This window comes from Gadus chalcogrammus, chromosome 16 (genome assembly GCF_026213295.1).
Source record: "Gadus chalcogrammus isolate NIFS_2021 chromosome 16, NIFS_Gcha_1.0, whole genome shotgun sequence".
NCBI lineage: Eukaryota > Metazoa > Chordata > Actinopteri > Gadiformes > Gadidae > Gadus > Gadus chalcogrammus.
This window is the reverse complement of record NC_079427.1, coordinates 35940806-35954341: the sequence shown is the minus strand read 5'-3', so window position 1 is coordinate 35954341 and position 13536 is coordinate 35940806. Positions and strand designations below refer to the sequence as shown.

Sequence of the window (13536 nt, the reverse complement as noted above, 5' to 3'; positions counted from 1 at the left end):
TGGTGATTTCCGTCGCTTGAATAACGCCACCACCCCCGACCGGTACCCGGTACCGCACATTCAGGATTTCACCGCCCACCTGGCTGGCGCCGCCGTCTTTTCTAAGGTGGACCTGGTGCGCGGTTACCATCAGGTGCCCGTCCGCCCGCAGGATGTCCCCAAGACGGCGGTCATCACGCCCTTTGGACTTTTTGAATTCCTGAGAATGCCTTTCGGCCTCAAGGGTGCAGCGCAGACGTTCCAGCGCCTCATGGATTCTGTGCTGCGGGACATGCCGTTCCTGTTCGTCTATCTGGATGACATCCTTGTTGCCAGTGCGTCCGCGGACGACCACCTGACGCATCTACGGCAGCTGTTCGGTCGGCTCAGTGAGCATGGTCTCATTGTCAACCCGGCCAAGTGCGAGTTTGGCCGGTCATCCATTACCTTCCTCGGCCACCACGTCACTCCGCAGGGGGCGGTTCCCCTCCCGGCCAAGGTGGACGCCATCGCCAGTTTCCCACGTCCGCGCACTGTGAAGTCCCTGCAGGAGTTCCTGGGCATGGTGAACTTCTATAACCGTTTCCTTCCCCATGCGGCCCAGCTCATGCGATCCTTGTACAACGCCTTGCGGGGCAGGAAGCCTGCAGACGTGTTGGATTGGTCCACGGAAATGACGGCTGCTTTCGATGCTGCCAAAACCGCGTTGGCCAACGCTGCTCTGCTGGCGCACCCGTCTCCGACCGCCCCTGTTGCTCTTACTACGGACGCCTCTGATTACGCCGTGGGGGCCGTGTGTGAGCAGTGGGTGGGCGGAGCCTGGCAACCGCTGGCCTTTTTCAGCAGGAAGCTCCGCGACAACGAGAGGAAATACAGCGCTTTCGACAGGGAGCTCCTGGCTCTTTTCCTCGCCACCCGTCATTTCCGCTTCCTGCTGGAGGGCCGTCGGTTCACGGCTTTTGTTGACCACAAGCCGCTGACGTTCGCCATGGCGAAATCTTCGGAGCCATGGTCTGGTCGACAGCAGCGTCAGCTCTCCGCCATCTCGGAGTACACCACCGACGTTCAGCATGTGGCCGGCAAAGACAATTTTGTAGCCGACTGCCTCTCTCGGGTGGTTGTTGGTTCCGTCCACTTGGGCCTCGACTACGCAGCTATGGCTGGGGATCAGGCTATTGACTCTGAGGTGCAGGCCTACAGGACAGCCCCCACGGCACTCCTTATGGAGGATGTGGTGTTTGGCACGGCCAACACCGCGCTCCTCTGCGACGTCTCTACTGGCCAACCGCGCCCCTTGGTGCCTGCTGGCTGGAGGCGTAAGGTGTTCGACACGATCCACAGCCTTTCCCACCCTGGGGTGAAGGCCTCTGCCAAGCTCGTGGGGGCCAAGTTCGTCTGGCCGGGCCTGCGGAAGGACGTCAGGGCCTGGGCTGCTGTCTGTGTGGCGTGCCAGCGTGCGAAGGTGACTCGGCATACCAAAGCCCCCTTGGCACTCTTCAAAGTGCCGGAGAGGCGTTTCGACCACGTGAATGTGGACCTGGTGGGCCCGCTTTCACCCTCCCGTGGTTACACCTACCTCCTCACCATGGTGGACCGGACCACCAGGTGGCCAGAAGTGGTTCCCCTGTCCTCCACTACAGCAGCTGAGGTGGCCCGGGCGTTCGTTATGGCTTGGGTGGCCCGTTTCAGCACACCGTCAGACATTTCCTCAGACCGGGGGCCGCAGTTCACGTCGGAGCTTTGGACTGCGGTCGCCGGGGTCCTGGGGGTGAAGGTCCACCGCACCACAGCCTATAACCCACAGAGCAACGGGCTTTGCGAGCGGTTTCATCGGGACATGAAGGCCGCGCTCAGGGCCAGCCTTACGGGCGGCGACTGGGCTGACCGCCTCCCGTGGGTTATGCTGGGCCTTCGCTCCGCCCCCAAGGACGATCTTCAGGCCTCGTCGGCAGAGCTGGTGTACGGCCAGCCCCTGCGCGTCCCTGGGGAGTTTCTTCCGGACGCCACGGCCCCCTGGTCGGCTGCCTCCCATCGTGCTGCGTCCCGGGACATTGCGGACGCTTTCATTCCCGTTCCGACGTCTCGCCATGGCCTCCCCCGGTCCTACGTCCCCAGGGATTTACCGTCGGCCAAGTACGTCTTCATCCGCCACGATGGCCACCGTACCCCGCTGCGGCCCCCCTACGATGGGCCCTTCCGCGTCTTGGAGGGTGGGCCTAAGAACTTTGTTGTGGATATGGGGGGCAGGCCTGAGCGGGTGGCTATAGACCGGCTCAAGCCTGCTCATGTGGATGTTGGCGAACCGCTCCAGCTGGCTCAGCCCCCGCGGCGGGGGCGCCCGCCTGCGGCAGCCTCGACCCCTGATCCTGCGGCGGCCTCGACACCTGCTCCTGCCTCTTGCCCTTCTCCTGTTAGGCGCAGCCGTTCTGGCCGCCTGGTCCGCCCCCCTAGGCGTTGATTTTTCTAGGGACTGTTTTGTACTAGTGTATTCTGTTTAACGCTAGTGGGTGTCCGATGTTCTCTGTGTGTTACCTGTTCGGTCTGGACCTGTTGGTTTGGGTGAATTCTGGGGGGGCCTGTGTGGTGACCCACAATTACTGTGTGAGACATTCACATTCAGGGGACTGTACCTTTAAGATAGACAGTTCCGGTTTACGTCAGTTTCGATTTGAACTCATGTGCGAGTATCACTCGTTTGTTTGGAAGTGGAGAGTAAAGCTGACTCGACCCATCTCCGTCTCTTGTCTCATCATTTACATACTCCACAGGCCTACCTATTAAACCGTTGGAACACACAAGACCGGAAACCATAGCAACGCCGGTAAACAAACCCCGAGAAGCCCATTCCCTATGAGAGCTCCCCACGCTACGGCCATCCGGAGGCGCACAGAGCTGTTGGCCGTGATATTATATATACAATTATATTATATTATATACTATTATATATAGAGCTCCGGGAGTCGCAAACTGCAACATCACTTTCTCCTCCATGCTGCAGTTCACCCCGGACTGCACTGCACTGAGTTTGACGGTTGAACGCTGATTGGCTGTTACGTTACACATGTCACGCTGTTGAACGCTGATTGGCTGTCATCACGACAAAAACTCGTTGGCGGTTTTCTCTCGCGAAAAATTCGCCCGATACGCGTCTCTACGTTCACTTTGTATGGGATCTTGTCGCCCCGTCGCATTTGGTGTGAACGCACAATGCGCTTCTTCCTTGGTGGCGCCGTGTTTGCTGCGTTCTGAACCAAAACAAAAGCAGCGTGTGTGTGACGTAATGACGCATTTGCCGCGACCGGAACCGATAAGCGGAATCGTTAAGCAGGCTTGCTAATGATTCCAAGGAATCGGTTGACTCTGCACCGGTTCTGAACAAGAACCGGTTCTCGATTCCCATCCTTAATCATCAGGGTAGACATTAACTTATCATCTGCACACACAGTACAGTATCGTCAGGGTACACCTTAACTTATCTACACACACAGTACAGTATCGTCAGGGTACACCTTAACATATCATCTACACACAGTACAGTATCGTCAGGGTACACCTTAACTTATCTACACATACAGTACAGTATCATCAGGGTAGACATTAACTTATCATCTACACACACAGTACAGTATCGTCAGGGTACACTTTAACTTATCTACACACACAGTACATTATCGTCAGGGTCGACATTAATTTATCATCTACACACACAGTACAGTATCGTCAGGGTACACCTTAACTTATCTACACACACAGTACAGTATTGTCAGGGTATACCTTCATTTATCATCTACACACACAGAACAGTATTATCAGGGTACACCTTAATTCATCTGGTGACACAGAACTTAAATATAATTACATAAATATATATAAATACATTCAGAATATTATACTAAGAATACCTAATCAGATTATGATGTGGTTACATACCTTAAGGACGATTTTATTGTCGGAGGAGGGGGTCCGTCCGGCCCAGAGAGCCAGTTTGAGGGGGTCTCCCTCAATGTGCTCAGTCACACCCAGCTCTGAGGTCTGGACAGATACACAAACAGACAGGCAGGGGATAAGCAGACAGACAGGGCGTAAGCAGACAGACAGATCAAGTGTAGTCAGGAAAGGAAAAAAAACAAGCACATAACAGTGTCAGACGACTTTGTTAAGGAACTTTGTTTGACTTTTGTGTTTGTGTATGTCTGTGTACATGTGTATATTCTTGTCCATTAGTATATGAACCTGTAGTTTCTGTTTGAACTGGTACTTGGTCCGGCCAGCAGAGTCTCTGATCTCCTTACTGAAGATCAGACACATCTCAAACAGGAAGAGACGACGGTCCCGTCCCTTCCTGATCAGAGACTTAGGATCCCACACCTGGAAGCTGTCCTGTACTATTAACTCCCCCTGCACATCCAGGTTCTCCTCAAACCCTGGGGATAGAAGGAGAGGAGAGGAGGAAGGGACCGAGAGGAGGAGAGAAGAGGAGAGGAGGATGAGAGAAGAGGACAAGGGGAGAGAAGAGGAGAGGAGAGGATGAGAGGGAAGGAGAGAACAGGAGAAGAGGAGGAAAGGATAGGAGGAGCGAAGAGGATAGGAGGAGGACAGGAGAGGAGAGAATGAGAGGAGATGGGGGGGGGGGGGAGTGATCCACCAACAGCCTGTTGCTGACTCAGTACTGAATAAAATAATGCAGTCAAGGTTTATCCCCTATTCAATAACGTGAGGTTAGTGGAGAACCGACAGACTGTTCATATTTACAAAAGAAAATCTTGGAAAATAATGGGTGGGATACACAGTGTTTTGAACCTGTGTGGACGTCACACCTCTGATACAAGAGATGAGAACTATGAGAGATCAACTGAGGAATCCACCTGTAGCCAATGACCACCGATCACAACAGTGTTGAAGAGACATGGCTTCCCACATCGTCTGGTATTCATAGATTATATATATATGTATTTATATGGTGTAGGTTATGTATAAATATGGTATAGGTTATGTGTAACAGTGGAGGCTTCTTTAAGACTACAGGTGAGGCAGTGCTTCAACCAAAAAAAAGTTACAAAAATAAATAGATGAAATCTTACAATAATCCCATTTTCAGTGCTTTGAAACAGAAATACAGTCACTAAGACGAGTTGTTTTCCTGAAATCATTTATGTGAGTAACAACAGCACCACCCGCGTTGGAACAGATAATTACAGTGAATCAGACTTTCCTTTTGCTTCACCACAATAGATATATTTTCCCATTGATTTCAATGTAAATCGAGTGAAACCCCAGGCAGCTCATGGTTTTTTTCCGTTTCAAATTATCCTTATGGCAGATAAGTCCCACCCGTGAAGCAGTGACCGGCCGCTTTGTCGCAACGCGGCCCCACATTATTTCTTGGCCCACTATCAAGCATCTATACTGTTAAAAGCTTCAAATTACCCATTTGTCTCTAAATCCCTATTCATGCTATATAATAGGAAACGAATCAGTATTTATACCAGATATGAGTGTCTATATACTACAGTCATGGTTGCCCTTCATATCTACATCGGTCTACATTATTTTTGTGATGGAAAATCTACATGTTACGTTCAGGGTCGTCTAAAATGTAAATCTTAGCTTTAGTGTTTCGTGTGATGTAATCTGGTTTCACATTCCGTTCTTGGAATCTTGCTATTCTGCAGGGTCTTCTAAAATGTAATTATTAGTGTTTCATGTAGTTTGGTTTGGGCCTGTTTTACTTGACCCCCTGGGGAGCGTAGAGAAGCAAAGGGTGATAAGGAACAGCCTCAACCACCTTCTTAACCTCTGAAGAAACTTCAATCAATAGATTAACATCTGGTTAACAAAGGCTTCTGGTTTATTGGGGGCCAACTGCCCTCAAGGATCCGATCTAAGTGTATAAAAGCTCCTAACTTTAGCTACTCAGCGGACTTCTCAGAGCGTACCTTTAGAGTATGAAGTAAGACGCAACGAGAAAACTCCCATCTGAGGCCTCAGATTATTGTAATGTTTGCCTGTTTCATTGTTTGTTGATGCATGTTGTGATGCATCTTTGTTTGTACTTTTATCACAAATATATATGACCACCAATTGTCTACTATTGTCTATTGTGTGCCTTTTGCATCTAAATATCTCATTTGTCTTAGACGCAAACTCTAATAGAGAAGTTGCCACGACATTTTGTAGCCTTATTCAATCAGATGTTTAAAAAGTGCATTGTTTGAAATTGAAATACAACAAATCTGCCTGTATTTTTAATTTTATTATTGGTTTTCAAAAGTTATTTGAAGCAATGACTTCGGGGAATTTCAAAACCGAATCAGATCGCGTCTGCGTATGGGGGGTTGTTGGAAGTTGAAAGTTGGAAGATACCGGTCTGCTGAGGTTACTATGAGTATGAACTATGAATCGAGGAATTAAGCGACAGAAGGGAGGAGCAGAGAAAAAGAGAGCGAAATCCAGGAAATTACTGTTGGCTGAGAGTGAAAAATGCGCGAAACTGACGATTTGTTTTTTAAGCCGCCATGTGCAGCTTCAGCTAGTAGCACCAGCGCTAGCACTAATGTTTAAGACACTGAACAAACAGACCAGGGGCAAGGAGTAAGACAGGAGGACAGTGAGGAACAGTGAGGACAGTCAGTCTTTATGCATATTAAAGTTAGAGAGTTCATCACCAATGGGGCTACAAAAGTGTGTGTTATTTCCGTGCATGTGAAGTTATATCTGTGTGTTGAGGGCACGCGCGTGGGCGCGCGTGCCCATCCACCAGCGGCCCCCGCGTGGGCCGCTGGTGGATGAAAATGCCAGGGCCGTTTTTTAATCCCAGTCCGTCACTGAAGACAGCTGCTGTTGGTGATGGCTGTTCAACGTTTGCCAGAAACAGATTTTATGATTTGAGAAATCTTGGTCGATCAATTAAAATTCACAAGAAATCAAAGGATCATATCTGGGCTGTTGGCCAGTTAAGTCTCTCGGGCAGAGTGAGAATTGATGCTCAAATCAATGAAGGTGTTCGAATCTAGTTAACACAGCACAATGAGAATGTGAGGAAGAATCGTGAAGTTCTGCGAAGGTTGATTGATACAACCACGCTTTTGGGTCGCCAGGAGCTTGCTTTTAGAGGGCATGATGAAAGTGCAGATTCTGACAATAAAGGCAACTACAGAGAGTTTGCTGATGTGTTCGCCCGTTATGACGAGGTCTTGTCTTCCCATTTAGAGTCATCTACTGTTTTTTCTGGAATGTCAAAGACGATTCAGAACGATCTGATTGAATCCGTTTCAGCTGTCATTCAAGAGGAGATTAAATGCGAAATAGTCAAAGCACTGTTTTTCTCATGGCAGGTTGATGAGACTACCAATATTTCATGTAGTGCGCAGCTGTCCATTATCGTTAGATATGTTGATGTTGCTGGGGTGATCCAGGAACGTTTTCTCAAATTCTTTGACATGTCAGATGGCAGAGATGCAAGAAAGAAATGTCAGATACCTTTCCAACTGAGGCATTTGACTGCTTGTTGAAGGGATATGGCCAGTTGTTTGATTCAGACAGATTAAAGGCAGAGTTGCAAGTTCTATATTCAGACAGGGATTTTCACACTGGAAAGGATCAACTTTGTGACTTCATTGCATTTTTCAAGCAGGGTGGACTTGACAAAGTTGTGACAGAGGTTTATAGGCTAATGTGCCTATAGTTTTTCATGTCTAAAACATTTTAAAACTTACACACGCAATACCATAGGACAGGAGCGTCTGCGAAACTTGCCATTTGTTGCAATTGAAAGGAGAACAGTTAAATCCTTAGAAGGAACTCCCAGCTGGTATGACAGAGTTATAGACCACTTCGCCAGGAAGACCAGAAGGGCAGAATTTAACTACAAGGTGAGAGATAGGTTAGAAATGTTTTCTTGTGGCCTAGCAAGGTGGTTACTTCACTCATGCTTTTAAATGTTAAGTTAAAAATAAAGGGACAATTTAACAATACAGCTCTGTGACCCACAACAATGTATTCATTGAAGTAAACAATTCAGTACCTCGTGAATAACCTCTATGTAACATCTTAACAATATATTTTGTATTTTCATATTTTGTAGTGATTTAACCCTAATTGTCTGGGGGGAAGAACAGGAGAGAGAGGACATCAGAATGCAGTACAGCAGGAATTGGAGGTGAACAGTTTAGGGAAAGAAAAGGTAGGCTGGTCCTTCCTTTCCAGTTATGTTACCCAGAGGTGGGGGGTTAGGTGTGCGCTCGTTTCGGTGCGTCGGTCGACGGGGTTTGCTTCACCAAATATTTTGACCACCAGCCGCCACTGATGTGTTTAAATATGGTATAGGTTATTTGTATATGCAATTTATGAATACCTTAACTGCATTAATTTATTCAGTACTGACAGTCAGCAACAGTACTGTTGGTGGATCACCTGTAGAGAACATCTCCTCCTCTCCTTTTCTCCTCCGCCTCCTCTCTCCCCCCCCACCCACCCCCCCCCCCCCGCCAAATCTCCTCTCATTCTCTCCTCTCCTGTCCTCCTCCTATCCTCTTCTCTTCTCCTCCTCTCCAGTGGGCATCCGTGGCCTACTGATTAAGGAGTTCGACAAGTAACCGGAGGGTGGCCGGTTAGAATCCCGACCGGTACACAAAAAATATGGACGGGGGTAGTGGTGAAGCACTCTCCTACGTCCACATCCACGGATGAGGTGCCCTCGAGCAAGGCACCTGAAATCCCCACCTTCTCCCTGGGCGCTGCACTACGGCTGCCCACTGCTCTGGGAACGCCGGTGTGCATGTGTTCACCGGATCCCGGATGGTCAAAAGCAGAGAAAGAATTTACCCCAAGAAGGGACAATAAAGGGTAACTTAAACTTAAATATGGTAAAGTTTAAGTTTATATAGGTTATGTATCTATTAGAGCTGTCAAACTATTAAAATATTTAATCGTGATCAATCGCATTAATGTCATAGTTAACTCACGATTAATCGCGATTAATCGCAAATTATTTTTCTATGCTAAATATCCCTTGTTTTTTTTGTCCCATAATTCTTCTCATTTTAATTCTCTTATCAACATGGTGAAGTGCATCGGCTTGCCTTGTGCAAATGATTTCTTATTGATAACAACATTGGCATATACTGATCAAAACAGGACGATACAAAAAAAGAGCCTATAGTGCAATTAAACGACTGCTTTGAACAAATGTCATTTGAACATAGCAGTCAGGCTACTGCTTCTTTGTTTTGGGCCAAAGAAAAAAAAAAAAAAAGAAGATTTTTGCAAATAAAATAATTGCGTTAATCCCGCGATAATTTTTTTAACGCCGTTAAAATTGGTTTGCGTTAACGCCGTTAATAACGCGTTTAACTGACAGCTCTAGCATCTATATATATGATATAGGGTATGTGTATATGTATAAATATGGTATAGGTTATGTAGATTTGTATATATATGTAGATGATATGTATATACAGTATATATGTAGATATATGGCATAGGTTATGTGTATATGTATATACGTTTGAACATGCGTTGTCACTTGGTGTTCATGCGGCAGAATGAATAACCAAACGGGGGGCGGTCGCTACCTTCCAGCATGGCGACGTGCATAGCATCATTGGCTCTCTTAGGAACACCCAGCATCACCTCTAGACCCTCCTTCATCTCCCCCTTACCCTCCTCACAGCAGGATAACAGCTCCTGGAGGAGCAGAGGAGAGGAGGAGGAGAGGAGGGGAGAGGGAAGGGGAGGACATAGGGGAGAGGAGAAGTTGATAACATTTATAATTTTTTTGAAAACTAATAACAATGTAAACATAAAAATAATATGCATAAATAATTGTGTGTATGTATGAATATGTCTATGAAATACACTGTAAGTGTGTGTGTAACCCCTCTTTGCCTGATGAGGTTACAAGTACTAATATTTAGGTTTCAGTTTCAATTCAGTTTGGACCAGTTATCAGGACTCTAGGGAAACGCTCATGGACCACACTCACACAAAATGTAGTTAAAAAATATATTCTCGGTCATTAACAAGAACAATATGACAACATTAACAATTTAATATGAAAAATAATAAAGTGCACACAAAATACAATAAAATGGTACCGTAAATTGTGTTTAATCTGTATTGTCTTCTTTTTTTATTCTTTTGTTATGAGCTCAGTGTTTTTATTTCGTTTGGGCCCTTTCATCTTTGTGAGTCTCACTTGTCCTACCACACCGCAGGTAAGGAAGGTATGTTGTCCTTCTGCTCTAGCTCGCCATCTGATTCTCTGGATCCATCTCACCAGCAGGTGTCTGGAAAGCCGCCTGGTGGCTATTCAGTACCGGTGTCCTCTCTCTCTAGTGTCGAATTCTGGTGTCGCTGATGTCCTCAAGTGACATCAAGTGTCATCAATCTCATCCTCTCAAAAAACCTGACCGCCGAGCGGGTAACATCAATCGGGGACTCTGTAGAGTCAGCTCGCGGTGAATTCCAACTTTTTTCACTTTGTTTAAACCACGTCTGGATAGTTTATTTTCGGGCAGAGCCTTCCTCACACAGCCGATGGTATGGCCTCTCCTCCCGTTCTAACTTTCTGCCCGAGTGACAGTAGGGCCGAGCTCTCTGAGTGGCCAACGACGTATGTCGCGACGTAGGTCGCATTGGTCGCGACGTAGGTCGCATTGGTCGCGACGTAGGTCGCATTGGTCGCGACGTAGGTCGCATTGGTCACGACGTAGGTCGCATTGGTCGCTGGGTTGGTCGCTCGTCTGGCTGCTTTCAGTCACTGTGGTCGCTGGCTGGCTTGGTCGCTCAAAGTCTATGGGCGGTCTTTAATCAGTTGATTTGCATGTTATTAACATTGTTTTTTGCAACAGTTGAAGTACCAGAAAGCCATGCTCTCTGGCGAAAGCTACCTACAGCTCTTTATTGCTAATATTGTTTGAATATTTTTCTATTGAAGTACAGTTTAAAATGATGAAATCGTTGGTCTATCAGTATCAATAAAATATATTAGTTGTAATTTGGGGCGTATTCAAATAATGTATTTTATATATTATATATAGCCTATTTGTTTTGTTAAATGTCATTAAGCCTAATAAGGTATATTATGCCCAAAGTTCTTCATTATAGAGTGATAGACCTTAATATAAGGGCAATATTAAGAAGTCAATGCCACAGTGGTTCAAGCGGTAGTGACGCTAGGTTGGTAATCAAGAAGGCCGGTGTTCGATCCTCTCCACGGACGGGTATATTTTTGCTCTTTTAGTCAAACTTTTTGACGCAATCGGCCTCTTTCATTTTAACATTTTAGTAGGATTTAGTACGATGGTATGATCATTACACGACGTAATGACGGGCTGTGACGCTGGCTGGTATCGGCTGGCTGGCTGCGACGACAGGCCGCTGTCTGCCGCTGGCCACTGGCCGCTGGCTGCGGCTGGCAGCTGGCTCTGGCAGGCTGACCGACTAGGTCGCGACCATAAAAGCGTTGCGAGCGACCCTTTTGGCCAAGACTTTTGTCGAAGACTGATAAAATATCCTATGAAGAAAGATATAGTATAATATACTTTGATATAAGTGTAGCAATACTCAACACAAAAGCCACAGTGTACTGTAAGTGGTAGTAATGCTAGGTTATTAATCAAGGGGTGTGTTTGATTCTCTCCACGGTCAAATAGATCTTTGCTCTTTTAGTCAAACTTACTGACGCAATCAGCCTCTTTCATTTTAACATTTTAGTAGGATTTAGTACGATGGTATGATCATTATACGACGTAATGACGGGCTGCAACGCTGGCTGGTGTCGGTTGGCTGGCTGCGGCGACAGACCAGCCGCTGGCTGCCGCTGGCCACTGGCCGCTGGCTGCGGCTGGCAGCTGGCTCTGGCAGGCTGACCGACTAGGTCGCGACCATAAAAGCGTTGCGACCCTTTTGGCGGCAAATAGGTCGCAACCAACCAGAGGTATGAGTGAATGAGCGACCTGTGGAAGCCAGCCATGGTCACCATGGCTGCTACCATAACCAAAAGCCTATATGTTATCAGTTAACATCTCATTGAACAGAATAAATATATATGCGTCAGTATAATAAAAACGTACATTAAATAATATATACCTAGCTTCGATATTGATAGACCAATAGCCCTTTTTATAATATATATAAATAAATAGACCTATTGGTCTATCCATCTATATTTAATTAATTTTGAATTAACTTTGTAATACAGTGATGTTTACAATATTTATATTGATTATATTGTATAGCCTATTGGTTTGTTAAATGTCAAAGACTAATAAAATATCCTATGAAGATATTATTAGTTAAAGTGTGATATACTTTGATATAAGTGTAACAAAACAAATAAAAACTCTAATTCACAGACTGTAAAAATAAGTAAAAATAAATATATTATGTGGCACGAATCATGATAGTCAAGAATTCAAATGTATAAACCAAAGAACAAAATATGTATTTATTCATCTTAAGGATAAACATTATAAAAACTATCCCTCATTCCCCCCCTCCCTCAGTAATTGTAAGGCGTGAAGGTGCCTTCAAATTTATTCTGTTCAATGAGATGTTAACTGATAACATAGGCTTTTGGTTGTGGTAGGAGCCATGGTGACAATGGCTGGCTGCCACAGGTCGCTCATTCAGCCATATGGTTGGTTGCGACCTATTTGCCGCAAAAGGGTTGCAACGCTTTTATGGTCGCGACCTAGTCGGTCTGCCTGCCAGAGCCAGCTACCAGCGGCCAGCCGTGGCTGGCCTGTCGTCGCAGCCAGCCAGCCGATACCACCCGGGCGTCGCAGCCCGTCATTACGTTGTATAATTATCAGACCATCGTACTGAATCATACAAAAATGTTAAAATGAAAGAGGCCGATTGCGTCAGTAAGTTTGACTAAGGTACGGCCACACCAACCGCGTTACTCGCGTTAGGGGCGTCGAAAATCAGCATTTTTGCATAGGGAACCATTGGTATAGGCGCGTAGACGCGTCACACGTGTTGAAGCGTTGCGTTAAGGTACGGCCACACCAAATGCGTTACTCGCGTTAGGGCGTCGAAAATCGGCATTTTTGCATAGGGAATCATTGGTATAGGTGCGTAGACGCGTTACACGCGTTGAAGCGTCGCATTAGGGGCGTTAGACGCGGCAGACGCACGTAATTACGCACGTAAACGCAGTAACGCGCCCAACGCACCAACGCCCAGAGTTCAAAAAATTGAACTTTCAACGCTCCAACGCGTGACGCTTAGCCGCGATAGCCAATCAGCGTGGAGCTTGACCCGACGTCACTGGCAGAGAGTAGTGACGCTTGCACAGAAGCATACGGCCGACATCTTTCTTTATTCTGTGTGGAAATAGTAACATAGTTACGCCATTAAATGCGTTTATGGAAACATATTTTAGCGAGAAATGTGCATTTTACTTTCATAATGTTCGCTCGGTGAATGTGAAGGATGTTTGGTTTGATAGTTATGACGAAGAGGGAACGCTCCGTTCACTTGCATGGACATGGACTCATCTAGCTGCGTTGGCGCGTTGGAAGCGTTGAACCATCACACAATGATCAAGCG

The 13536-nt window shown here is 46.6% G+C and overlaps 1 protein-coding gene across 1 annotated transcript in view; it reads right to left on the bottom strand.

Moving 5' to 3' along the window:
• The window catches only part of kalrna (kalirin RhoGEF kinase a), a 303497-nt gene that overhangs the window by 105265 nt on the left and 184696 nt on the right, over window positions 1-13536 (bottom strand). Inside the window, exons 32-34 of the mRNA XM_056610756.1 lie at window positions 9552-9663; window positions 4213-4403; window positions 3910-4011 (exon numbers count right to left, since the gene is read on the bottom strand). Of these exons, the coding sequence (XP_056466731.1) occupies window positions 3910-4011; window positions 4213-4403; window positions 9552-9663 (405 nt within the window). The remainder of the gene's footprint in view (window positions 1-3909; window positions 4012-4212; window positions 4404-9551; window positions 9664-13536) is intronic.